The 26,579-nt window shown below is 41.0% G+C and overlaps 2 protein-coding genes across 4 annotated transcripts; one reads left to right on the forward strand and one right to left on the reverse strand.

The window, feature by feature from the left end:
- Window positions 1-1,336: 1,336 nt before the first annotated feature.
- LOC110502496 (BRISC complex subunit Abraxas 2) lies at window positions 1,337-9,597 on the reverse strand. 3 transcript variants are annotated; one of them, XR_002470336.2, is made up of 10 exons: window positions 9,443-9,597; window positions 8,245-8,335; window positions 7,624-7,660; window positions 7,197-7,263; window positions 6,874-7,064; window positions 5,809-5,931; window positions 5,628-5,712; window positions 3,615-3,732; window positions 2,233-3,411; window positions 1,337-2,158 (listed from the first exon to the last, which is right to left on the reverse strand). XR_002470336.2 is itself a non-coding variant. In XM_021580553.2 (9 exons), the coding sequence occupies exons 1-9, from the start codon at window positions 9,512-9,514 to the stop codon at window positions 2,870-2,872; spliced, it is 1,323 nt and encodes a 440-aa protein (XP_021436228.2). In that variant the 5' UTR covers window positions 9,515-9,597; the 3' UTR covers window positions 1,337-2,869. The 3 variants fall into 3 exon arrangements, 2 of the variants coding, with proteins under 2 accessions (XP_021436228.2, XP_021436227.2); XM_021580553.2 differs by having other exon boundaries at window positions 1,337-3,411; window positions 5,809-5,928; XM_021580552.2 differs by having other exon boundaries at window positions 1,337-3,411.
- A 328-nt stretch (window positions 9,598-9,925) lies between these two features.
- On the forward strand, window positions 9,926-18,341 carry eef1akmt2 (EEF1A lysine methyltransferase 2). The gene is made up of 6 exons (XM_021580554.1): window positions 9,926-10,365; window positions 10,565-10,630; window positions 10,834-10,948; window positions 11,581-11,688; window positions 17,210-17,426; window positions 18,094-18,341. Exons 1-6 carry the CDS (start codon window positions 10,262-10,264, stop codon window positions 18,189-18,191), a joined length of 708 nt encoding a protein of 235 aa, XP_021436229.1. The 5' UTR covers window positions 9,926-10,261; the 3' UTR covers window positions 18,192-18,341.
- Window positions 18,342-26,579: the final 8,238 nt, after the last annotated feature.

A 26,579-nucleotide genomic window follows, 5' to 3' on the forward strand; every position in this document is an offset into this window, starting at 1 on the left:
CCAGAATTAGTTTTTCCCCACAAAAGGGCTTTATGAGACAGAAATACTCCTCAGTTTCATTAGCTGTCTGGGTGGCTGGTCTCAGACGATCCCGCAGGTGAAGGAGCCGGATGTGGAGGTCCTTGGGCTGGCGTGTTTACACGTGGTCTACGGTTGTGAGGCCATTTCTCGAAAACGACATTGGAGGCAGCTTATGTCTCCAATGTCGTTTTAACATTAAATTCTCTGGCAACAACTCTGGTGGACATTCCTGCAGTCTGTATGCCAATTGCATGCTCCCTCAAAACTTGAGACATCTCAAGTGTGTGACAAACCAGTACATTTTAGAGTGGCCTTTTATTGTCTCCACAAGGTGCACATGTGTAATGATCATGCTGTTTAATTAGCTTCTTGATATGCCACACCTGTCAGGTGGATGGATTATCTTGGAAAAGGAGAAATGCTCACTAACAGGGATCTAAACAAATTTGTGCAAATCATTTTAGAGAAATAAGCTTTTTGTGCATATGGAAAATGTCTGGGATCTTTTATTTCAGCTTATGAAACATCAGACCAACACTTTACGTTTATATTTTTGTTCAGTGTAATTCCAGTTTCAAACAGCAATATTGGGATTCTGTGAAGGGTCAAAGAAGAAAGTCTACTGCAAAGTTGGTTTCTGACAGTACCCATCCAACGTGACAGTAGCCTCTGCAGAGTCACAACAACCATATGTTCCGGTTTTCAGGGGAAATGGAAAGTGAGCAAGTGATGCAACTTCTCCTTTTGGACATTAACAAGGCGACGCTCCCACTTAACTCAACATTTACTGGATTGATTGAACAGTGCAGAAGAGAACCTCCCACTACAGTGTTTTTTTTTTCTTCTAGTTAAGACTAGTATGTAGGGGATCTAGCTTCAGGCATTTATTTTATGCCTGCTACGTTAGCTTAACTAACGTGACTGTAAACAACCAAATATGTGGTGTAAGCAGAGCACAAAAAAATATATACACGGCCTAGCATAACACTGCAGGGTAAAGGATCCTCTCACCACAATTGGAACAAACTTCTTTCCAGTCGCTTGCATTGTGTGTGTGTAGTTACGAGCCAGTGTAACTGTCAAAATGGAAGGCACTGGACTATGAATTGAGGTCATATTTGTCACATTATCAAAAGGTCCATACACATTTAGCCCAACCAGCTTTGAGTGTGTGAGGTCTATTGGTTTTGACAGGATAGGCAGGAGTTGCCTTGTTCCCAGGCTGTAACACATTTAGACACTACAGGGAGAACCTTTCCATCAGAATTACCTAGGGAGAAGCCATTCTAGTCAGTGTCAGCAGTAATGGAGGCAACCAGCAGTGCAAGGACAACAGGTGGAAGAAGCAGACAGGTCTATGTAGAAGCAGTTTCTTGTTTACTGCTAGCTCTGATGCAGCAGAGTTGTCTGGTTAGTAAAGCTACAGTAAGTTGTGTTTTCGCCCTGTCGACCCCATACAATGCGCAAAAGCTGAGCTAGCTCTGCTCAGGTGGTCAAAGCATACTACTCAAGTAGCACAACTGAACTGCATTGGTAAAGCACAATAAAATAAATCAACTACATTTGTTAAGTGCAGCAAAGCGCATACAGTTTCAGTGTTATTATAGAAGAATGAGAGAGTAACATTAAAGTTGTCATAAAAATAATATAAGCACCCATTATAGTAGTGGCAAAGGAAAACTTTGAATAAAAACTATTCTTCGTCATCTAAATAGGCAACCGCATGATTCATAAAAATACATTGATGTTAAAAGGAAATTAAATCCTAATGACAGTTCAAAGTTGAGTGTCTAGAACCGTGCAGGCTACCGAAATGATAGTTTACATACATAACTGACAATAAAAGGAAACACCAACATAAAGTGACTTAATAGGGCGTTGGGGCCAGAACAGCTTCAATGCACCTTGGCATAGATTCTACAAGTGTCTGGAACTTGGGAGGGATGCGACATGGATGGTGGTGAAAAATGCTGTCTCAGGCACCGCTCCAGAATTTCCCATAAGCGTTCAATTGGGATGAGGTCTGGTGACAGACAGCATTGAATATGGTTTACATTGTTTTCATGCTCATCAAACCATTCAGTAACAACTCATGCCCTGTGGTTGGTGGCATAGCCATAGTAGCCAAAATAATGGCCTGCCAAGCATTTTTATACATGCCCATAGGCATGATGGGATGATAATGCTTGGCAGGCCACTCAGGTTCCCCACCTGTGTTTGGAAGCACCTGCTTTGAATATACTTTCTCAAGTGTTTCTATTACTTTGGCAGTCACCACCATCTCTTCTTTTTTGTAATAAGCAAATCACCACCCCAAAAATATTGAAAAAAAATCTCACCCGTCTCACAAAAAAAAAGAAAAGGTTTTGAAGGCCGCAGAACATTTTCCTTTTGCTTTTCTTAAATTGTTAAAAGAAAGCAAAAATAGTGCAAGAGGTAATGGTACAATTGGATGCTTAAAGTTGGTGATGCAGATGTGACGCAGCATGATCCAGGAAAAGCGGAGTGGGTCTATCCATACGGAGAGGTCGGACAAACCGGTTGGCGTTTATTCCATTATAACGTCCTCCGTCCCTAAATCAAAACACATCCACTGAAGAGAGCCAGGCTCCAACGGACTAGCTTTTCCATGCTAGACAGAAAAGTAAAACCCCATGAAGCTTGATACTCCCCCCAGAAGAGATAAAACTAAGACAAACAGATATACACAGCAGAATACCCCACCTGCGCATGCCTTTTATTTTCAGGGCTGGCACTTCCTCTAATATAGAATAATTATCTTTGATTGGTTTGGACGCCCTCCTATCTCGGTGCGTCAGTTAATTGAGCCCCCCCACATCCCCATCTACTAGGTCTGTGAACCACGGACTGAGGCGTCGCCGTCCGGACTGAGGGCGGCTGGGCGGCCCTGCAGCAACACACTGGCAGAAACTGGGGGCAACTGCCCCACCTCGCTCACAAGGTTCTCGTACTCGCTGCTGTCATCATCATCATCCTCCTCATCATCCTCTTGCCCTGCGGCCTGTCTGTCCAGGGAGTCAGAGCTGGATCCGTCCCCGTTTCCCAGGTATGGTGTACCAGGGCTAGGAGCAGGGTTGGGGCCAGCACTGAGACCCAGACCTAATGGGCTGGGAGAAGGGTGGCCTGGGGAGCCCACAGCCTGGGGCCGGGGGAGCAGCGCAGCACTGGTAGGGGAGGATGAGAAGGGGAGAAGTGAGTCATTCTGCAAGGAGAGGAGGTCTGCGTAGGCAGGAGGGTTTGCGGAGGGACCTGGCCGCTCGGGGGTGGATGGGGTGTGGAAGGCCACTCTGGACAGGAGGGAGGTCTCCGGGGGCTCTGTGTTCTCCTCAGGAGTGAGACGTGGCTCAGGGTTCTGCGCTTCCTGGAGTCCTGAATGACGGAGAGAGACAAATAGGCTAATATTAAAAAAGGAGAGGGGTTCAATAAGCAACAAAAAACATTTTCTTTGCGCAATACCACATTGCAAAATACCTCCCCGCATATAGTTACAGGGAGATTATAGTTGATACAGGAATAATTTTTAATGAGAATGAATTTGAGCAGCCAAATTCATACCCAAATAAGTTACATACTTCTCTCTTCATCTGTGGTTTTTCGTTTCCTGAGAACAATTTGCTGTTTGAGTTTGTTCACCTCCTCCTGGACTTTCTCTTTCACACGTTCACTCTGCTCAACCTCTCCACATACAGACTGAAACAGGAAAAAAAGCTAACAATTCAAGAATCATATCATCACTATTTTTCTGTGTGCCTTCAGAAAGTAGTCAACCTGTTGATTTTGTTTTGTTACAGCCTGAATTCAATATGTATTAGATTTTGTGTCACTATTCTACACACAATAACCCAAAATGAAGGATTTTTTTTTATTTTTTATGTTTACAAAATAATTTAAAATGAAAAGCTAAGAGAGTCAAAAAGGTATTCAAGCCTTTGTTATGGAAAGCCTTAAGTTCAGTAGTAAACATTTGCTTGACAAATCACATAACTTGCATTGACTCACTGTGTGCAATAGTGGTTTACATGATTTTTGTTATGACTACCTCATCGATGTACGCCAGACACAGAATTATGTAAGGCCCCTCAGTCAAGTTGTGAATTTCAAGCAGATGTTCAACCATAAAGACTAGGGAGGTTTTTCAATGCCTCGCAAAAAAAGGGCACCAATGGTAGATTGGTAAAAATAAAAGCAGACACCGAATATCCCTTTGAGCATAGTCAAGTTATTTATTACACTTTAGAGGGCGTATCAATACACCCTGTCAATACAAAGATACAGGCATCCTTCCTAACTCAGTTGCTGGAGAGGAAGGAAACCTCTATGGGATTTCATTTGAAGGCCAATACACAGGAGATTGGTGGCACTGGTAATGGCTGGAGCGGAATAGGCGGAACGGTATCATGGGTTTGATGCCATTCCACTGGCTCCGTTCCGGCTATTATTATTATTAGCCATCCTCCCCTCAGCAGCCTCCTGTTGGCCAATAGTCATTTTAAAACAAAGAAGGAAGCCTGTACAGCATACTCAGTACTGCTATTCCCTGTATATAGGCATGTTATTTTTACTCTATATTGTTATTCATTGTGTACTTATTCCTCGTGTCACCATTTAAAAATATATATTGTTAAAATGATTTGTAAGTAAGCATTTCACTGTTATTCTACACCGGTTGTTTACGAAGCACGTGACAAAATGTTTTTGGATTTGAAAAGATATTCCAAAACTGCATCATGTTTGCAAGAAGGAACTAAATTAATACTGCAAAGAATGTGGCAAAGAAAATTAACCTTTTGTCCTGAATACAAAGCATGAAGTTTGGGCAAATCCAACCACACTGAGTAGCACCACTCTTCATATGTTCAAGCATGGTGGTGGCTGGCTGCATCTTGTTATGGGTACACTTGTCATCGGCAAAGACTAAGGAGATTTTTGGGGGGTGAGCAGAAACGCAATAGAGCTAAGCATAGGCAAAATCCTTGAGGAAAACCAAGTTCAGTCCACTTCCCGACACTGGCAGACAAATTCACATTTCAGCAAGACAACCTAAAACAAGGCCAAATATACACTGGAGTTGCTTACCAAGATGACATTGAATGTTCCTGAGTGTCCTAGTTACAATTCTGACTTAAATTGGCTTTAAAATCTATGGCAAAACTTTAAAATGGCTGTCTAGCAATGATCAACAACCAACTTGACAGAGCTTGAAGATTTTTAAAAATAAATATTGTATAATCCAGGTGTGCAAAGCTCTTAGACTAACACAAAAAGACTCACAGCTGTAATTGCTGCCAAAAGGTGTTTAACATCTATTGACTCACAGGGTTGAATACTTGTCTAAATCAGGATATTTTAGAGTTTTATTTTTCATACATTTGTTGACAGAGTATTTTGTGAAAAAATAATTATTCGTTTTAAAAATCGCACTTTGTAATGCAACAAGATGTGGAAGTTCATGGGGGGTTGAATACTTTCTGAAGGCACTGTAGCTATGGTGTCAACCAAAGCACCACATTGCTGTTTATGCAAGTATAGTATGTGACATATCAATTGAATGGTATGAATAGGAAATTTGCTGGCAGCCAACTCACTTGCACTTTATCTTGTAGTGCACCGTAGACTTGAAAAATTGTTCTGATATCCTTCATCACACCATCTTTGTCAAAAAATTCAGCCCTGCAAAACATTCAACATATCCCATTTCCATCAAACAAGATTCTCAATCATTAAAAATAAACAACTTGACAGTGCCTACATGTGGGAGACACTCACCCATGCTCTTTGATGACCTTGGCGTAGTTGAGTGAGGTGTTGGGGACAGAGGAGACCTTGTATTCCTGCTGGCTGGTGTTGCCCAGGTTTGGGATGCTGAGGGTCACCCTCTGGTTGTACCTGCTGGGTAGAACCAGAGAGTTGGTCTGATGATGCACAGCCTTGCCCAAAATACCCTTAAACCCATTGATGGCTGGGGCCCTGTAACTTGTATGTAGGGCAGCAACAGCTTTGATTGATGCCCAGATCCAATGGATCTAGTTGGGAGTTCAGAAGACGTAATAATTTGCTAATGTCCAATTTCACCCACACACAATCCCGCCAGGCCTCCACCAACCCACTCTGAGCCCTCGAGCCAGACAGAGTAGCATTTAAATCCCCAGCTTGATTCCAACACACAAGCCTTGAATCCCTACAGACAGACCTCCAGCTGTGCTGTCCATCTGACCCTAGATATAGAATTGCTAGACCTGACAGTTCATTAATCTATGTATGATGCATCTGAACGGTCATTCTATAAAAGGAAAGCAGTCATGTGAACGTTAAGACATTCTGACTCTTAAGATGTCTGATACTGTTGGACATTTAAACTCTGACTTAATATAAATATAAGTTTTCTTCCCAGGGACAACAGACAAATCTGGTGCAATGGCATGCTGTACATTGTGCCTGACAAATAAATAAAGGAATAAAATAAATTATGCCTATGCACCTGAGGAGCCTCCACAACTAGCAACCATTTTGTCTCAAAGTAGAGGACACTACTGTTCGCCGCCTCTGTGGTATCTGTGCCACTGGGTATTTATGCTTTTATCCAACTCTCACATACACTGACCTGCAAGCACAGGGTGAGCAACAGCCTGTGAATAATCACAGAGGAGGGTGGTTCAACAGCTAACTTAATGTACAGTTTGAATGTGTGGATTATAAAGGGCTTCATTGCCAAAATCCCTAAGAATCCCTTTAAAAAGGTGTGAATTGTTCAGCATCGCCAACATATGCACCAGCCTGTTTGTGCATGCTGTTTGGTACTGCGTGCATATGGCTATGTGTAGGTAGTCCTACCTGCGGTTGGGTCTGAACAGCACATACTCCAGGGCGTGTGTGGAGTTGTTGGCTGTGGAGATGAAGCTAAAGAGGAGGAAGACTAGGTCAGGCACTCCTAGCAGCTGGGTCAGCTGCTTATGGATGATCTGTTCCCTGAACGACATCTGCTGCTGCGTGTTCCTCCTGAACCTGTACCAGCCGATGACATTCTACGCGCACGCAGGGGAGGTCAAGTACAAGAGGGTCATTTAAAAGATGCGCAGCCAGTGTTTTAGCTAGATACTACTGGCAAATAATACCACTAAATATTCATACAAATAGACCTACAATACAATACTCACTTTCCGTCTGTCTTTAAGAATTCTGTTAAGACTCTCTTCATTGACTTGTCCAGCATAATCATAAAAGCTGGTGGGGGAAAGATACAGACAAAAAGTCAATTTCCTCCAGTAGCTCTGCATTTGTTACTCAAAACTCATGGTGGGGTGGGGCCACCTACTGTTCACTGACAATTACATTCCTCATTTGTTGAATAAAAGTACTGTGCGGCATTTAACCTACAATGTGCATGATAGCATGAAGACAAAGCTTAATCTCTGATTGGATAAATAATTGATCAAATTTATCACTAGTCTAATTATATTCAAGCCCATAACTTGCACATAAACCAAGCAGTCATTTGGAAAAAACATTTTACTTTTTGTTATGTCACAAAATGTCATTAGGGACAACAAATTCCATCTAATTTTAAATAATATAATATCTTACCTAAATAGCTGTGCACAAGGTTCATGATTGTGGACTTCTGTTAAAAAAAAAAAAAAGAACACAGCAAACGTATGTTATTAAACTCCATCGTATAGAGTTAGTTTGTCATCCTGTGTAGCTCAGTTGGTAGAGCATGGTGCTTGCAACTAGGTTCAACACCCAAAGGGGTCCGGTATGAATATGTATGGACTCAAAAAAGTAAGTCGTTCTGGATAAGAGTGTCTGCTAAATGACTAAAAAAAAAAAAAAAAAAAAATAATAATAAAATATATATATATATATATATATATATATATATATATATATATATATATATATATATATATATATATATATAAATAATCTTACCGCTATAAATGTTGAGATGACTACAAATTGTAAGACTTTAGACAGCCTACAGTAATATTGCATACAAAATACATTACTAGCTACATAACATATTGAACAGCTGCAGTAAAGGTCTTCCACTATAAACAGAAAAAACAAAAGACACTCCTTTTGATCTGAAACCTGCCAGTCCAGTTTGACAGAATTCCACAGTAGCACGGAGCATATAACCCACCAAGACAAGCCTGGAAACAAATAGGTTGGTTTCTTTGAGTTAGCTACCCAAGGCCTTACCTACTACTTGGAGTAGTTCAGAACTGCTGATCTGTGTATCACTGATGCTGACAGTTTCTTCATGCCTAACTTCTCCTAAAAGGAATCCCTCCTGTAGGATCAAAAAGTTGTTTATAATTATAAAACTAGGCCTAGAATATATTGGGCAGAAGACAATTACTAATAATAAACACTCAAGCAGCACTATGAGGCCTGACACTTTTCAAGCTCTCACTACACATTGTCAACACACATTTTTATTTTACTAGGCAAGTCAGATAAGAACAAATTCTTATTTTCAATGACGGCCTAGGAACAGTGGGTTAAGTGCCTGTTCAGGGGCAGAACGACAGATTTGTACCTTGTCAGCTGGGGTTTTGAACTTGCAACCTTCCGGTTACTAGTCCAAAGCTCTAACCACTAGACTAATCACAAATCACGTGTCAAATGTCAGGTGAAACATTAGGCAGCATCGACACACAACTGTTTACTGACAGGTGTCAATCCAGTCTTCTAATGATAAACAAAATCTTGTGTGGCTTGAATGCATGCTTATTTATTTGATCAATTCACTTCCTAGTTGTCCAACTAGCTAGCGTGCTAACTATGTGGTAACAGTGCTAGAATAAATTACTTTACAAAAACAATACAACAAACAATTACATAGCAATAAAAATGGAGCTACATTTTTGGCCAGTTAGCTAACTAATGTTAAGTCAGATCATTTAACATGACAGGCTAACTGGCTAGCATAACAGGCTGACTGGCTACAGTACATAACGCGGAAACAATCTAGACAGCTACCTTGTTCTACCTGTCTGATGATGACATGCCCAGAATCTAACTAGTTCATTTTTAGTGCTTGATTTGCAGAAGGTGATGCAATTGACATTTTTCAAATATAGTTAAATCAACCAACTAATTATAGCAACATCAATGTTGCATTGTCAAACATATATATATATATATACAGTCGACACCACGGAAGTCAGTTGGGTTGACATAGATAGCATAGCAGGCTAGCAAAATAACGTTAGCTAGCAAATGTCTCGCTATGTAAGTGATTGCGCTTAGTTTGCAGCTAGCGAGCAACAGGAAGATGACACTGGGAAATCCACTGACTTAATTTCAGACAATAACATCCAAATATATACCCAAGTTGTAACTAAACAAATTTATGCACTCTCTCCCAATTCATTAACATGTTTCCTGTACTTACATGATCAGAGTTGCTGTTAGCGCTGTGATAACACACAGAACTAAAAGTATATCCCGAAATGGATGCCGCCATGATGGAAACATCCCATCTATAACTCAATGATAGCACCCCTCCTAGATGTTTCACCGGATGTATAAATATGAAGCATCCGGTTGGCGTTCCCACTCACCACCAAATATGGGGAGGAGAGGAAGGCCAGTGGTTAGTAGTAGGAGAAAATGGAGCGAGATGGATTTTGGCCGATATTCTGCTAATTTTCTCATCGATTAAACATTCGATCTCCATACAGTTTGTTTCAATAAAATTTAAATGTGTTACGAATAGTGGACTAAGTTTTGTAGACTTTACCCTTTAAATGTCATGGTTGAGAAGGAGTGCAAGGGCGAATTGAGTCAGTGCACACGCGCACTTCACAGAGTAGGCGTTCCCTAACGGAAACATCTAAATACATGCTTAGAACGCGTCAATAGGATCTCGCTAGCTCGTACTTGGCTCTGCCCACATCCTTGCTTGTTCTGCCTACTATGGTCTATCTTGAGTTACTTATACAACTCTTTGGTTGCACGCTCGCTCCTCTGGGTGTCATAAACACAATGGGAAACGTATATGTCTGTGCATTATTATAAACGATAACGCATATCGCTTAATTTACGTTGCCTAACTAGCTACAGTAGTCCTCTTCTTTAAAACATACAGAATATGTGCACATGAAAGTAGAGGAACACGTTTTGATGCTTGCTTCCTGCCCGCGTTTGCTACTTGGCTAGCTAACGTTAGCTACTTTGGTTTATACAGCAAGAAGCTAGCTATCTATCTGGTATGGAATCCATTGAATGCACGCGTGGCTGTCCAAATACCTCTAAAATCAATGAGGACTTGGTCAAAGATGATTTTACACCCTCGAAGCTCGGAACGAAAGAATAGTGAGTGTTCCAAATGACACCACTGTTCTCCTTGCCCAGCATAATTGCTAATGTTACATTTGTATTTATTTGCGATTCCCATACAGTCCAAAAATCATTAAGGCACTACGCCACACGAGCTGTTTTACGCCACTATTTATAGAAACTGTATATTTCTGTTCCTTGCGAGGTTACATTATTTTCATGTATTTTCTGTTAGCTGGGATGATGCGTACCAGAGGGAATTGCAGACGTTTAAAGACATTGGGGACGTCGGTGAGATATGGTAAAGATAATTCTGGTTGTAGTGTACATGGATCTGCAGCCCTATATCAACTTTTAATTGCAATGGATTGGGGAGGTGGAATTAATGTCTATGGGTGGAATGTTAATTTGTCTGTAACACTTTGCCCCAGTGAACGACCTAGTACAATATACAGCAACCAAGGACACGTTGTGCTGCACTGTGCCCCATATCTATTTCCCAAGGTTTGGAGAAGAGAGTATGGACCGTGTGCTGCGGTGGATGGAAGAAGAGGAAATCCCAGAAGACGCTGCTATACTTGATATTGGCACAGGGAATGGTGTCCTCTTAGTAGAACTGGTAGGCTTTGTAAAAAATTGAAAGGTGTGGAATTACTATGCTGTAAAAATGCCTATTAGGCCTACACCTGTAGCATATACTGAATGTACAAAACATTAAGAGCACCTGCTCTTTCCATGACAGACTGACCAGTTGAAACCAGGTGACATCTATGATCCCTTATTGATGTCACTTGTTAAATTTACTTCAATCAGGGTAGATGAAGGGGAGGAGACGGGTTGAATAAAAACTTTTAAGCCTTGAGACATGGATTGTGTATGTATGCCATTTAGAGGGTGAGTGTGTCAAGAACTGCAACTCTACTGGGTTTTTCGCTCAACAGTTGCCCCCGTGTATCAAGAATGGTCCACCACCCAAAGGACCTGCAGCCAACTTGACACAACTGGGAAGCATTAGAGACAACATGGGCCAGCATCCCTGTGGAATGCGTTCGACACCTTGTAGAGTCCATGCCCTGACGAATTGAGGCTGTTCTGAGGTTAAAAGGGGGTGCAACTCAATATTAGGAATGTTTTGTACACTCGGTGTAGGACAACATTTGATTAAATACTCTCTTCACCTATGTCAATCATTTTTGCCTTTGCATGACTATTCATGTTCTTTATGCATTTTTTTTTTTTTTTCTTCTCTAGGCCAAAAGTGGATACACAAATCTCACAGGAATAGATTATTCTGCTGCCTCTGTTAAACTTGCAAGAAGTGTACTGCAGACAGAAGACTTTTCTAATGTGGAGGTCAAGGTAAGCCCAAACTGCTGTGTGTGTGTGTAGAAATTATAATCGCTACAGTAACACTACAGTAACAGCATAGTATATATCTGCTGTTGCACAGTACATTAGCAGGCTTAATAGCTTTGTAATTGCAGTGCACAGTAATGGAGTTGAGTGTTTTTTGTTAATACACAAGTGATAAGGGAGAGTACCTATCTCTCTTTTGCAATAACAACAAATAGCCAGTGTTTTGGTCATGTGTATACCAGCAATTGTTATGTGCATGGGACACATGGTTACAGCAGATGGTATACTGTTGGTGGCATTATTTGATTGTATTGTGAGATCTATGCACAGACACCAACACACACCTCCATACAGTATGTCTATACCTCATACCTATTCATTATACAGTCATATTTTAATAAATTAATAACATATTTGTCGCTAATGTTTTGGAAGAAAAATAGGTGTGGTGCACTGCATACAGCTGAAGTCAGAAGTTTACATACAGTTAGGTTGGTGTCTTTAAAACTTGTTTTTCAACCACTCCACACATTTATTGTTAACAAACTATATTTTTGGCAAGTCGGTTAGGACATCTACTTTGAATGACACAAGTAATTTTTCCAACAGTTGTTTACAGACAGATTATTTCACAGATTAAGGCACATTCACTGTATCACAATACCATGGGACCACACAGCCGTCATACCGCTCAGGAAGGAGACGCATTCTGTCTCCTAGAGATTAACGTACTTTGGTGCGAAAAGTGCAAATCAATCCCAGAACCACAGCAAAGGACCTTGTGAAGATGCTGGAGGAAACCGGTACAAAATGATCTATATCCACAGTAAAACGAGTCCTATATCAACATAACCTGAAAGGCCGCTCAGCAAGGAAGAAGCCACTGCTCCAAAACCGCCATAAAAAAGCCAGACTACGGTTTGCAACTGCACATGGGGACAAATATCGTACTTTTTGGAGAAATGTCCTCTGGTTTGATGAAACAAAAATAGAACTGTTTGGTCATAATGACCATCGTTATGTTTGGAGGAAAAGGGGGGGATGCTTGCAAGCCGAAGAACACCATCCCAACTGTGAAGCACGGGGGTGGCAGCATCATGTTGTGGGAGTGCTTTGCTGCAGGAGGGACTGGTGCACTTCACAAAATAGATGGCATCATTAGGGAGGAAAGTTATGTGGATATATTGAAACTACATCTCAAGACATCAGTCAGGTGATGTCAGTCAGTCAAATGGACAATGACCCCAAGTCTACTTCCAAAGTTGTGTCAAAATGGCTTAAGGACAACAAAGTCAAGGTATTGGAGTGGCCATTACAAAGCCCTGATCTCAACCCTATAGAAAATTTGTGGGCAGAACTGAAACAGTGTGTGCGAGCAAGGGTCCTACAAACCTGACTCAGTTACACCAGCTATGTCATGGAGGAATGGGCCAAAATTCACCAAACTTATTGTGGGAAGCTTGTGGAAGAATTTCTGAAATGTTTGACCCAAGTTAAACAATTTAAAGGCAATGCTTCCAAATACTAACTGAGTGTATGTGAATTTCTGACCCACTGGGAATGTGATGAAAGAAAGAAAAGCTGAAATAAATAATTCTCTACTATTATTCTGACATTTCACATTCTTAAAATAAAGTGGTGATCCTAACTGACCTAAGACAGGGAATTTTTACTAGGATTAAATGTCAGCATTTGTGAAACTGAGTTTAAATGTTTTTGGCAAAGGTGTATGTAAACTTCTGACTTCGACTGTATATGTGACATATCTGTCAGAATGACCATTTCATGAATAAAAAACCTTATTGTTAATTTTGTTTATGATTTAAGCATACTGTAATGGTATAATGCCACGTGCAGGACTGGAATATAAAAATGCCAATTTCCAACATTTATCAACATTCCCTTACTCCATCTCAGTAATATTATGTTTAGGACTGAGGGTCTCTTGGATGGACCCCAGGCCACGGACAAACCCAGCCATTGATGCTTAGCTCTGCATGAAATCTTCAACTGCCAGTGACACAAACTAGCTTTCAGCGCACCTTATCCCCTGCTGCCATAAGTGGAAACTCTCCTGTGTTTACCTTTCGGGGGGGGGGGGGGGGGTGTTAAAAGTAATGGGACTCCTCCCGGCTTTGGATTCAGCCACCTTGTGCCTGGGAGAACTGATGGGATTTAACACATCTGCAGGAACACATGTGCAAGAAAAACAGATTTTAAATGCTGCTCAGCCATACGATACCGTACCTAGGGATGAGTGAGGTTTCCTCCCCCATACACACACATGCATAGTATAATATCTTACTGTACACCTTCCTGTGGAGCAATGTTCCCTTTAAAAAAAAAATGACACTGAGCTAATTTCAGGTCTGCTGAGAGCAAACTTGAACTTTGTGAAAATTCTGTGCAACTTCTAGCGCTTGTTTACTGTAAACACTGAGGTTGTACCCGCTTTAAATTAGTTTTAAGTGGCCAAGTAGGCTACTGTGGCTATTTGATCATAATGTAGTCCTACCAGAGTGGCCTAACATCAAAAACAATGGAGAAAATACATCCCATAACATTTTAACATGGAAATAGCTGGTTTATCATTTTTTTATTTCACCTTTTATTTAGCTAGGCATGTCAGTTAAGAAAAAAAAATCGTATTTTCAATGACGGCCCCATTCAGCCTACAGTAGCAGCCAATGGGTGGTGTTCAATGTAGGCCTATGTTCCATGAGACTTAAAAAAATACATGCAGGGCAAGGAGGTGATTGAAAATGTTGTTTGATGCAAGAAACCACTTTACAAAATATAATGCATTATTATTCCCATATCATTATTACGGACAATCAACAAATTATGCTATCATCTGGCTGTTGACTACTTAATGTATTGCTGAAAACAGTCCAGTTCAAAGTAAATGGCACAGATCCATATATGGCCATGGCTTATTTGCATATAAGCCTACTGCAGCTCTGATTGGTTATGCCCCACGGGTCTGTGTAGAGCGTGTCAATGCAATTGAATCCTACTCCGATGCGTTCTGCCTACAACAAAATCTATTGCGTAGTTAGTTTTGCATACTAATAAGTCTTGCATAGTTAGTTTTGTTTTGGGGTGTTTGTATTGAAAGTGGCTGACATTGCATTGGGTCAATCACAATTGCCACAGTAAAGTGATTGAACTTCACTCAACTTTCTATCATGCTTCTCTCTGTGGGCTAGAGGGATCATTGCTCTGGAGCTGTGTACTGTATACTGTACTTGGTCAGGGTGCTTGCTGTTGAAGTCAATATTGACCCGAGCCTGGCAACATTCCTGTATGGGTAGCAGTGGGTGTGTATGTCAGATGGTATGTTAGCATCATGATCCATACCCCCAGAGCAGTAGAAGACAAAGTGTGTGAGTGAATGACTAGCCTGGAGTGTACCATGTAGTTAGTGTCTGCCTAGGACAATCCCACCTCTGTCACCATTTGGATGTGTGTTTTTCCACTGTTTTAAAGCCTTGCCCTCCCACCTCTGTCCTAAATCACATCACTGAGGTTTATGGCCGCATCTGTCCAAAACAAAAGCAGCCATTCCAATGGACATACAGATTTCTCTCAACACTGAATCACTGCTAACCCCCTCATAAAATGCCAATGATGTGACCCTTAGGTGGTGGTGAGTGTGTGGCTGATTGGCTCACCCCAGAGGTCTAGTGTTCCATGGCCTATAAGGATAAGAGGTCTTTCATTGGTGGTAGTTCCTCAGCAGTGGTCAGTTTTGACCACAGGGGCAAAAGTGCTCTACTTTTTCACAGATATTAGCCTCTGTCACGTGGTTACTCAAGTTCAACAGATATCGAAGCCAAAGATTGATGCTGAAAGTCCCTTATATGCAGTGCCTTCAGAAAATATTCATACCCCTGGACTTTTTCCACATTTTGTTGTGTTACAGCCTGAATTTAAAATGGATTAAATTTAGATTTAGTGTCACTGGCCTACACACAATACCCTATAATATGAAAGTGGAATGATGTTTTTACACATTTTTACAAATTAATTAAAAAATAAATGCTGAGATGTCTTGTCAATAAGTATTCAACCGCTTTGTTATGGCAAGCCTAAATAAGTTCAGGAGTAAAATTTGCTTAACAATTGAAATAATAAGTTACATGGACTCACTCTGTGTGCAATAATAGTTTTAACACGATTTATTAATGACTACCTCATCTCTGTACCCCACACATACAATTATCTGTAAGGTCCCTCAGTCGAGCAGTGGATGTCAAATACAGATTCAACCTTAAAGACCAGGGAGGTTTTCCAATGCCTTGCAAAGAAGGGCACCTATTGGTAGATAAGAAAGCAGACATTGAATATCCCTTTGAGCATGGTGAAGTTATTAATTATACTTTGGATGGTGTTTCAATACACCCAGTCACTACAAAGATACAGGTGTCCTTCATAACTGTTGCCAGAGAGGAAGGAAACCTCCAATGGGGACTTTAAAAGAGCTTAAAAGACTAATGGTTGTGATAGAACTGAGGACAGATAAACAACATTGTAGTTACTCCACAATACTAACCTAAATGACTGAGCAAAAAGAAGGAAGCCTGTACAGAATAAGGCACTAAAGTAAAACTGCAAAAAATGTGGCAAAGAAATTAACTTTATGTCCTGGAAGCAGACCCTTATGTTTGGGGCAAATCCAACGCAACACTTCATATTTTCAATAATTATGGGGGCTACATCATAATATGTGCATGTTTGTCATCGGCAAGAACTATGGAATAGAGCACAGGCAAAATCCTAGAGGAAAACCTGGTTTAGTCTCCTTTCCAACAGACACTGGGAGACAAATTCGGCAGGACAATAACTTAAAACAAGGCCAAATATACACTGGAGTGGCTTACCAAGAGGACATTGAATGTTCCTGAGTAGCCTAGTTACAGTTTTGCCTTAAATTGGCTTGAAAGTCTATGGCAAGACTTGAAAATGTCTGTCTAGCAGTGATCAACAGCCAACTTGACAGAGCTTGAATTTTTAAAAGAATAATGTGCAAATATGGAACAATTCAGGTGTGCAAAGCTCTTAGAGACTTACCCAGAAAGACTCTGCTATAATGGCTGCCCAATATGATTCTAACATGTATTGACTTAGGGTTGTCAATACTTATGTAAAAGAGATGTCTGTATTACATTTTATATAAATTGGCAAAAATGTATGAAATATGTTTTCACTTTGTCATTATGGGGTATGTGTGTGTGTGTGTGTGTTGGTGGGTGATGAAAAAAATCTATTTAATCCATTTTGAATTCAGGCTGTAACACAAAATGTTGAAGAAGTCATGGGGGTATGAATACTTTCTGAAGGCACTATCAGTTGTTTAATGCCAAAGAGTTTGAGAAATGATAGACTTGGTGTACAGGCTTTCTCATACAGCCATAATGTAGCTCAACACATCTGGAGTACCAGGCTATTGTATATAAATGTAAATATGATTCAAGCATATACTGATATCAACTCACTCACTGTGCCTTTTGCATCATACTAGGAGGTGGACTTCTTGAGCTGCTCTGGAGAGTTGAGCGACTTTGACGTATGCATCGACAAGGGCACATTTGACGCCATAAGCCTGAACCCAGAGAACACTGAGGAGGGCAAAGCATGTTACATCCAATCCCTGAGAGGGGCACTGAAGGAGGAGGGGCTGTTCATCATCACTTCCTGCAACTGGACTAAGGAACAGCTACTACAGATGTTCAGCCAAGGTGAGTGAACCATCCGAGACACTGGAATGTTATGAGTGTACAGCCTGAATTATTACACTTTTCAGGACGCCTCCATCCCACAGTCAACATAATGATGACCTAAATATCTGTTTGTTTCATGAATGCAAAGTCAGTTCTCATCAGTAACCTTGATTGTTTATGGCATCTTTTATGCCATTATGATGATCATTTTGAATGCTCAATAGCAAGTTAAATATTATCAGCAGGGAGTAGGGCAGTCTGTTGGGCTTGTAAAATCTTTGTTTGGGTGGTTTATTTCAGTGTCTGGCCTATTATTAAAATGTTGCTATAATGCCACAACCAAGAAAGCTCTCTGGTCAAACGTCTGGTTATAACAAAAGCAGCCTTGTTTAGCCAGTATTTAGGCAAGCTCCCATTTGCTGTCACACTTCAGCATGAGTAAGAGCTGGGGAGATGCTTTTGGGACCAAGGCCATGTGAACATCATCTGTCAAAATGACAGCTTCTCTCTACTGGCTTTGAAGATGCACCACAGATGGTGAATGATAGTTGTTTAAAAACCCACACAAAACCATAGTCTAGTGCAAGGGTTTTGGGGGAGTTTCACAGCTTGAAAAGCAATGCTAGCACAGCAAGGTATTAACTCTATGCTTGCTGCTCATAAACTTATTGTCTTTGACTTGCAGGGTTTGATTTTGTGAAAGAGCTACCAACACCCCGCTTCCAGTTTGGTGGCAAGACTGGCAACAGTGTGACCGCAATAATCTTCAAACGACTACACTGACTTTTGCCCTCAAGCAAAACAGCATTCTGAAATGTTGTTTTTATGGACTTATTCCTCAATTTAAAACTTTGTGAAATGTTTTTGAGAAAGGACAACACCAACAATCAGTATTCCCCCAAATAAATAAATGTTATTTTTCTTGCACATTAACATTTTTCCACTTTCCTTCCCTTTTCTCCACATTGTATCAGATCCCAGACATCTGACATCTAAATTCTGCAATGACAATCCAACCTGCAATGTAAAATCCTTCACCTTCTATTATGTAACCGTTCACTCTTTCTGGCATTACCATATCACTGTACCCTGATGTTCTTTCACAAGGCTTAGGAGGTAAACTCAGCAAAAAAATGAAATGTCCTCTCACTGTTATTTTCAGCAAACTTAAGGTGTAAATATTTGTATGAACATAGCAAAACTCAACAACTGAGACATAAACTGAACAAGTTCCACAGACATGAGACTAACAGAAATTGAATAATGTGTCCCTGAACATAGGGGGGGTCAAAATAAAAAGTTAGTCAGTACCTGGTGTGGCCACCAGCTGCATTAAGTACTGCAGTGCATCTCCTCATGGACTGCACCAGATTTGCCAGTTCTTGCTGTGAGATGTTACCCCACTCTTCCACCAAGGCACCTGCAAGTTCCCGGACATTTCTGGGGGGAATGGCCCTAGCCCTCACCCTCCGATCCAACAGGTCCCAGACGTGCTCAATGGGATTGAGATCCGGGCTCTTCGCTGGCCATGGCAGAACAATGGCATTCCTGTCTTGCAGTGAATCACGCACAGAACGAGCAGTATTGCTGGTGGCATTGTCATGCTGGAGGGTCATGTCAGGATGAGCCTGCTGGAAGGGTACCACGAGGGAGGAGGATGTCTTCCCTGTAATACACAGCGATGAGATTGCCTGCAATGACAACAAGCTCAGTCCGATGATGCTGTGACACACCGCCCCAGGCCATGACGGACCCTCCATCTCCAAATCGTACAGGCCTCGGTGTAACGCTCCTTCCTTCAACGATAAACGCGAATCCGACCATCACCCCTTGTGAGACATAGCCACGACTCATCAGTGAAGAGCACTTTTTGCCAGTCCTGTCTGGTCTAGCGACAGTGGGTTTGTGCCCATAGGCGACGACGTTGCCGCGGATGTCTGGTGAGAACCTGCCTTTACAACAGGCCTACAAGCCCTTAGTGCAGCCTCTCTCAGCCTATTGCAGACAGTCTGAGCACTGATGGAGGGATTGTGCGTTCCTGGTGTAACCTGGCAGTTGTTGTGCCATCCTGTACCTTCATAACTGACCTTAATTGCCTACCGTATGTAAGCTGTTAGTGTCTTAACGACCGTTCCACAGGTGCATGTTCATTAATTGTTTATTGTTCATTGAACAAGCATGAGAAACAGTGTTTAAACCCTTTACACTGAAGATCTATGAATTTTTTGGGATTTTTACGAATTATCTTTGAAATACAGGGTCCTGAAAAAGGGATTTTTTTTTTTTTTTTTTTTGCTGAGTTTACAACTGTCACAAGGAAATGTGGGGGTTAATGCCACTAAATATGATAGACACAGCAGAGGGGGGAATTTCTCAGCATTAGAAATGCATCAAGCCTTGTCCTCTAATCAGCAAAACCTTGTTACTTATCACATCAAATTTGACACACTGACCCAAGCTGTCTGGTCACATTCCTACACAAAAAAAAATATAAAAACGATTTCACATTAATTCAAGAGTCTCTGGTATTATGTGATGTTAAACCATGCAGAATCAAAACCAGTTTTATAAAAAGTCCAACATTTAGATAATGTCATGTTTTGGATTGATGAATCCAAAAATATATCTAGCCTGTAATCGAACCCACAAATGTTGATGCTCCAGATACTCAACTAGTCTAAAGAAGGCCAGTTTTATTGCTCCTTTAAATCAGCACAACAGTTTTCAGCTGTGCTAATATAATTGCATTCTTTTAGTTTTTATTATCAATTAGCCTTTTAAAATGATAAACTTGGATTCGCTAACACAACGTGACATTGGAACACAGGAGTGATAGTTGCTGATAATGGGCCTATGTAGATATTCCATTCAAAATCAGCCGTTTCCAGCTACAATAGTCATTTACAACATTAACGATGTCTACACTGTATTTCTGATCAATGTTATGTTAATGGCCAAAAAATGAGCTTTCTTTCAAAAACAAGAGCATTTCTAAGTGACCCCAAACTTTTGAGCGGTATTGTATGTCAACATTTTTCATTCACAAAGTCCTCAGTTTTGCAATCCACCTTACCAACCAGCTCGAAATGAATACACAGACATGGTTCAAAGAAAGCGCCATGATTTCCTGCCGTAACTCTGTCATTAATAACTGTCAAACTCAACCTCTAATTGGAATCTGGGCATGTGGCCCAATAGAAGCAGTTGATGTGAGGCATGCTGTTGAATAAACGCGTTACAAGAATTACTGCCTGGAAATTTACAAGTACTGAATACCCTGCCTGGATGTGCATCATTATAGAATATCAAATCAAAGTTTATTGGTCTCATACACAGTTTAGCAGATGTAGTAGGTGCAGCGAAATGCTTATATTGTATTCCTTTACACAACTTTTTCCCATGAAACAAGATGCTTATTGACTATTCACTCTGATCAATATCGTCACATTGACATTTACACTGTCTCAGAAGAGACCGTGTCTAAGGAGTCTTCAAATGGTTCTTTGGCTGGCACAGAAACAATGTCTTTGTTCTGCACCACAGATTATTTATTACAAATAAAAAAAACATACCTTATTTTCATAAGTATTCAGATCCTTTGCTATGAGATTTGAAAATTGAGATCAGGTGCATCCTGTTTCCATTGATCTTCCTTGAGATGTTTCTACAACTTGATTGGAGTCCACTTGGGGTAAATTAAATTGATTGAACATGATTTGGAAAGGCACACACCTGTCTATACAGTTGACAGTGCGTGTCAGAGCAAAAACCAAGCCATGAGGTCGAAGGAATTGTCCATAGAGCGCCGAGACAGCCTTGTGTCGAGGCACAGATCTGGGGAAAGGTACCAATTTTTTTTTGCAGCATTGAAGGTCCCCAAGAGTACATTGGCCTCCATCATTCTTAAATGGAAGAAGTTTGGAACCACTAAGACACTTCCTAGACCAGGCAGCCCAGACAAACTGGGCTGCCAGCAATCGAGGGAGAAGGGCCTTGGTCAGGGAGGTGACTGCCTGGTATGGCAACTGCTCGGCCTCCAACCACAAGCCACTACAGAGGGTAGTGCGTACGGCCCAGTACATCACCGGGGCCAAGCTTCCTGCCATCCAGGACCTCTATATCAGGCGTGTCAGAGAAAGGCCCCAAAAATTGTCAAAGACTCCAGCCACCCTAGTCAAGACAGTTCTCTCTGCTACCGCACAGCAAGCACTACCAGAGCGCGAAGTCTTAATCCAAAAGGCTTCTTAACAGCTTCTACCCTCAAGCCGTAAGACACCTGAACAGCTAATCAAATGGCTACCGAGACTATTTGCATTGCCCCCACCCCCCACGCTGCTGTTACTCTGTTATTATCTATGCATAGCCACTTTAATAATTCTACCTACATGTACATAATTACCTCGACACCGGTGCCTCCGCACATTGACTCTGTACCAGTACCACCTGTATATATCCCCGCTATTATTTACTGCTGCTTTTTAATTATTTGTTATTCTTATCTCTTACTTTTTTAGGGTTTTTCTTTAAACTGCATTATTGGTTAAGGGCTTGTAAGTAAGCATTTCACTTTATGGTCTACACCTGTTGTATTCGGCGCATGTGACAAATAACATTTAATTTGATTTGACCAAGAACCCGATGATCACTCTGACAGAGCTCTAGAGTTCCTCTGTGGAGATGGGAGAACCTTCCAGAAGGACAACCATCTCTCCACCAATTAGGCCTTTTATGGTAGAGTGGCCAGACGGAGCCACTCCTCAGTAAACGGCACATGACAGCCCGCCAAAAGACTCTCAGACCTTAAGAAACAGTATTCTCTGGTCTGATGAAACCAAGATTGAACTCTTTGGCCTGAATGCCAAGCGTCATGTCTGGAGGAAACCTGGCACCATCCCTATGGTAAAGCATGGTGGTGGCAGCATCATGCTGTGGGGGTGTTTTTAAGCGGCAGGGATTGGGAGACTAGTCAGGTTCGAGGCAAAGCTGAACAGAGCAAAGTACAGAGAGATCTTTGATGAAAACCTTCTCCAGAGTGCTCAGGTCCTCAGACTGGGGCGAAGGTTCACCTTCCAACAGAACAACGACCCTAAGCACATAGCCAAGAAAACGCAGGAGTGGCTTCGGGACGTCTCTGAATGTCCTTGAGTGGCCCAGCCAGAGCCCGTACTTGAACCCCATGGAACATCTCTGTAGAGACCTGAAAATAGCTGTGCAGCAATGCTCCCCATCCAACCTGACAGAGCTTGAGAGGATCTGCAGAGAATTATGGGAGAAACTCCCCAAATACAGGTGTGCCAAGCTTGTAGTGTCATATCCAATAAGAATTTATGCTGTAATCGCTGCCAAAGGTGCTTCAACAAAGTACTGAGTAAAGAGTCTGAATACTTATGTACAGTATATGTAATATTTCATAATTTAAAAAAATATAAATTAGCAAACTGTTTTTGCTTTGTCATTATGGGGTATTGTGTGTAGATTTCTGAGGTGGGAAAAAAACAATTTAATTAATTTTAGAATAAGGGTGTAACATAAAAAAATGTGGAAAAAGTCAATGGGTCGAAATACTTTCCGAAGCCACTGTACATGAAGTCCACTCCCTTGCACAGGTGCTGTCGTTAAGAGACGCAGTCACAAATACGGAGACTGGAAGGTACTACTATCCTGTTAATGGAAGTCAAGTCATGAGAGTATTTCAGTCAACTTTTCCACACCGCATTCCTTACTGTCAGGGTATGCTGCCAATGCAGTTGCAAAACACCATTCAAATAATTCTCCAATTGCATCTGTGGAAAGCACCTTAGTTTCTTCTGGATGAATAGAAATGATAGATCATTTCCATGCAAATGTTTATGCATCTGCTATGTGATTGTGATTCTGTCACCCTGTGCTGAGGGTTTGATAGTGGTTAGTTTGTTAGATTACGAGGCTGTGAACAGGAACACATCTGGAGCGCTGGTGCTGTTAATGGAACTAAAGCATGCACAATGTACACCATGTTTTAAGGCAGCAGTCATTAAACTGGCTCCAGGAATTTGAGGCCTAAATTATACATTTTGTTGAACAGAGGAGTTTCATTCATCTGCTTGGAGCATGTCATCCTCTTTCAACAGCCACCTGGCATGCCAAGCTATTTCTAGGGCAGGCGTAAGCAATCCGACCGAAAAGGACTGGTGTGGGTGCAGGCAAAAGTCTGAACCCCACCCACACAAGCCCTTACAGGACAAGATTGTCCTGTTTTAGGATGTCCATTGCCATAGACACATGATCTGTGTCTCTTGAGTCACAGAAGACATACACTTTAAGAATATGGGTAACATGAAATGTAAAGTAGGTTCATCATTTTGTCATCGTCAGCAGGCAACGTGTGCTGGCACTGGTGTGAAGCCAGACTTTTATTCCACTCAATGTTAATCAAGAGTTGCAGAGTTGATGCCACTGCCTTCTTGCCGCACTAACACCATGAATGCTGTACTTTTATTTAATTCTCAAGTGTGATACAGTAAATATTTATGTTTTTCATTCCATCTCCTTGGAAACGTTTGAGACCTCTTAATACGATTTCCGGGTGCTGATTGAATTACTCCTGCATATAGCTGTGCAGTTTTCCATGCTGGGGAAGCAATGTGGAAGTGGGAGAAATTCCTCCTTGCCACATTTCAAAACATCTGCCGGGTCCCAATGAGACAGTACAGGCAGCTCAGTCAACTTCACAGTTACAGAGTATATGGATGTAGCTATTTATCTCTACGTACAACTATTAAACATTAATTTAGGCTACTAGGCCTGGCCTAGTATTTCGCTACGGCTACATAGTTTATATAACTTTAGACCTACTACATGTTTCTACATGACACTTTCTTTATCTAGTATATTTTGAAGTAGAACTATGAGTGTATTCAGATATTACTGTGACAAGGAACACTTTTAGACATAGGCATACAAATGGTCATCTGAATCAGAGCATTGAATTTATAGGGCCTAGTATTTAGGCAAGTGTCATAAATTACAGGTTATAAAGGCCTGGAAACAATACGTTTCAATTAATATGCCACAGGCTGCAGTGGTGTGTGTTCATGGTAGCCAAGGGAAGCCAGGCTTACCCACAAAAATGACCAAGAAAATGTCCTTCAATTCGCAAGAGGCTGAATGTATCTCACCAGGGAAAGCATCCAAGCGAACAAAACAGCGCCTCTCTGTATATGTAACCCATCTATGCTGTCTGGTCAAAAAGAGTATGCCATTGTTGCAGCAGCATTGAATGCAAGGGAGGCCAGCGAGCATTTGGCCTCCCTTGATAATATATATATTTTTTTATAGCCAATCAGCGTTGAGCTAAACTGAGTGAGCTCAGCTGTGAATGGTACTGGCGTAAAAAAAAAAAGTGGCAAGGGAAGCCAGTTTGGATTTGGCTTCCCACCAGTCACATCACATTAGAAGCCAAACGTCATTGACAGAAAAAGTGAATTGTTGCATCTCGTTGTGTCATTGTCCTTCGGTGGCTAGTAGCTAGCTAAAATCGTCCCTTTCCTAAATTAGCCATGACTGGAGATATGGATTTCGACTTGTGGTTTTACTTAATTCTTCGTATTGGCCAATGATTATAATGGCAATTAGGAATGAACCATAAATTCATACATCATGCCCCTGGCCTGAGAGGATGGAAGTTCAATATGTAGCTAGATGTTGTAACGTTAGGCTAATGTTAACTAGCTGGCTTAGTGAATTGTTGCCCATGAAAGGAAGTTAGGCTAGCGAGAAAGCATTTTAGCTAGGTAGCTTAGGACAACAAAAACTCAAAGCTTGTATGATAAAGTCATAGACTTTTTAGGCAACATGAAATAGTAGGATGGCTTTGGCGTTTCTCAACAAGTGGGGTGAGTCAACACATTTTTTTTTACTTCCACACACACAGAGAGAGAAATTAGTACCATGGACAGACACATCATATTTAGCTTATGTTGATTAGACTAAATAGTTTTTGTTATATTTTAGTTGTCACTGTATTAGATGAAGCATAGGTGAGCACCTGTGTAATGCTCATGCTGTTTAATCAGCTTCTTGATCAGTCAGGTTGGTCAGGTGAATGGATTATCTTGGCAAAGGAGAAATGCTCATGAACAGGTATGTAAACAAATTTCAAACATTTTAGAGATATAAGCTTTTATGTGCGTATGGAACAATTCTGGGATTATTCATTTTAGCTAATGAAATATATGACCAACACTTTTCATGTTGTGTTTATATTTTTGTTCAGTATAGTTACTTTAAAAAATAAGCACCATTCAGGAGGATACAGACAGCTGAAGAGGTATCCTTGGATATACAGAATTTTTATTTATTTTTTACATAGAATTAAGCATAATGATTATGGCTCTAGATTGCAGGAAAAAGCTATTTCAGGTGTTTGAAAACGGCAAAATTCTCCAAATTACAGACAGTGAGCCTAGCTCCCCTCCGGGACCACCCCCAGCCATCCTCATGTACTTTGTGCCCTCTGAGATTTTTGCGGTGCATGATGCCCCTGAATCAGCCTGTCATTAGCGGTGCATGGGTAAAATCACCGGGGAAGACAAGCCAGGAAAAAAATTACATTTTACAAGCTATGCGTTGTGATAATTGTGTTGTTCTCTCTATAACCTGTTAGTTCATATGCCTTGACACCATGATACGTAGGCCAAGGCCGAGAAGTTTCAGAATAGATTCAACCACAACTGTTTCATCACAAAACCAGAGAGCAACATCTGTCCGGTGAAGTCCACAAAACATATTGCATGTCACAAACAGTTACATGACCTAAAGCATGGTCAAGCAAGTTAATGTTTCCGACATTTTCGGACTACTAAACAACTATTCATTTAAAACCAGAGTTACAAGTCGCAAAGAAAACAGGTGCTGAATCCACTATTCCAGCACCATGTATTCCCAGTCATGTGAAATACATAAATTAGGGCCTAATGCATTTATTTAATTGACTGATGTCCTTATATAAACTGTAACTCTGTAAAATCTTAGAAACTGTTGTATGTTGCATTTATATTTTGTTCAGTGTAAATATTGTTCTCTGCATCTCTGCTAAAGACAGGGTAAAAGATTGAAAGGAATGTGTATTCAAGTACATTTAGTTATTTATATTCTAAACCTTTCCATCAGGCATGCCAGCTAAGATAGACA

The sequence above is a fragment of the Oncorhynchus mykiss genome, chromosome 23 (genome assembly GCF_013265735.2).
Source record: "Oncorhynchus mykiss isolate Arlee chromosome 23, USDA_OmykA_1.1, whole genome shotgun sequence".
Taxonomy (NCBI): domain Eukaryota; kingdom Metazoa; phylum Chordata; class Actinopteri; order Salmoniformes; family Salmonidae; genus Oncorhynchus; species Oncorhynchus mykiss.

Bases quoted from the DNA above. Each gene is read 5' to 3' on its own strand.
- eef1akmt2 (XM_021580554.1), top strand. From the start codon at position 10,262: ATGGAATCCATTGAATGCACGCGTGGCTGTCCAAATACCTCTAAAATC. The intron at 10,366-10,564 runs GTGAGTGTTCCA...ATTTTCTGTTAG, and splicing joins AAGCTCGGAACGAAAGAATA to CTGGGATGATGCGTACCAGA. The intron at 10,949-11,580 runs GTAGGCTTTGTA...TTTCTTCTCTAG, and splicing joins GTGTCCTCTTAGTAGAACTG to GCCAAAAGTGGATACACAAA.
- LOC110502496 (XM_021580552.2), bottom strand. From the start codon at position 9,514: ATGGCGGCATCCATTTCGGGATATACTTTTAGTTCTGTGTGTTATCAC. The intron at 7,661-8,244 runs GTAAGGCCTTGG...TTTTTTTAACAG, and splicing joins TGAACTACTCCAAGTAGTAG to AAGTCCACAATCATGAACCT. The intron at 3,733-5,627 runs GTGAGTTGGCTG...TTCCTGTTTCAG, and splicing joins CACTACAAGATAAAGTGCAA to TCTGTATGTGGAGAGGTTGA.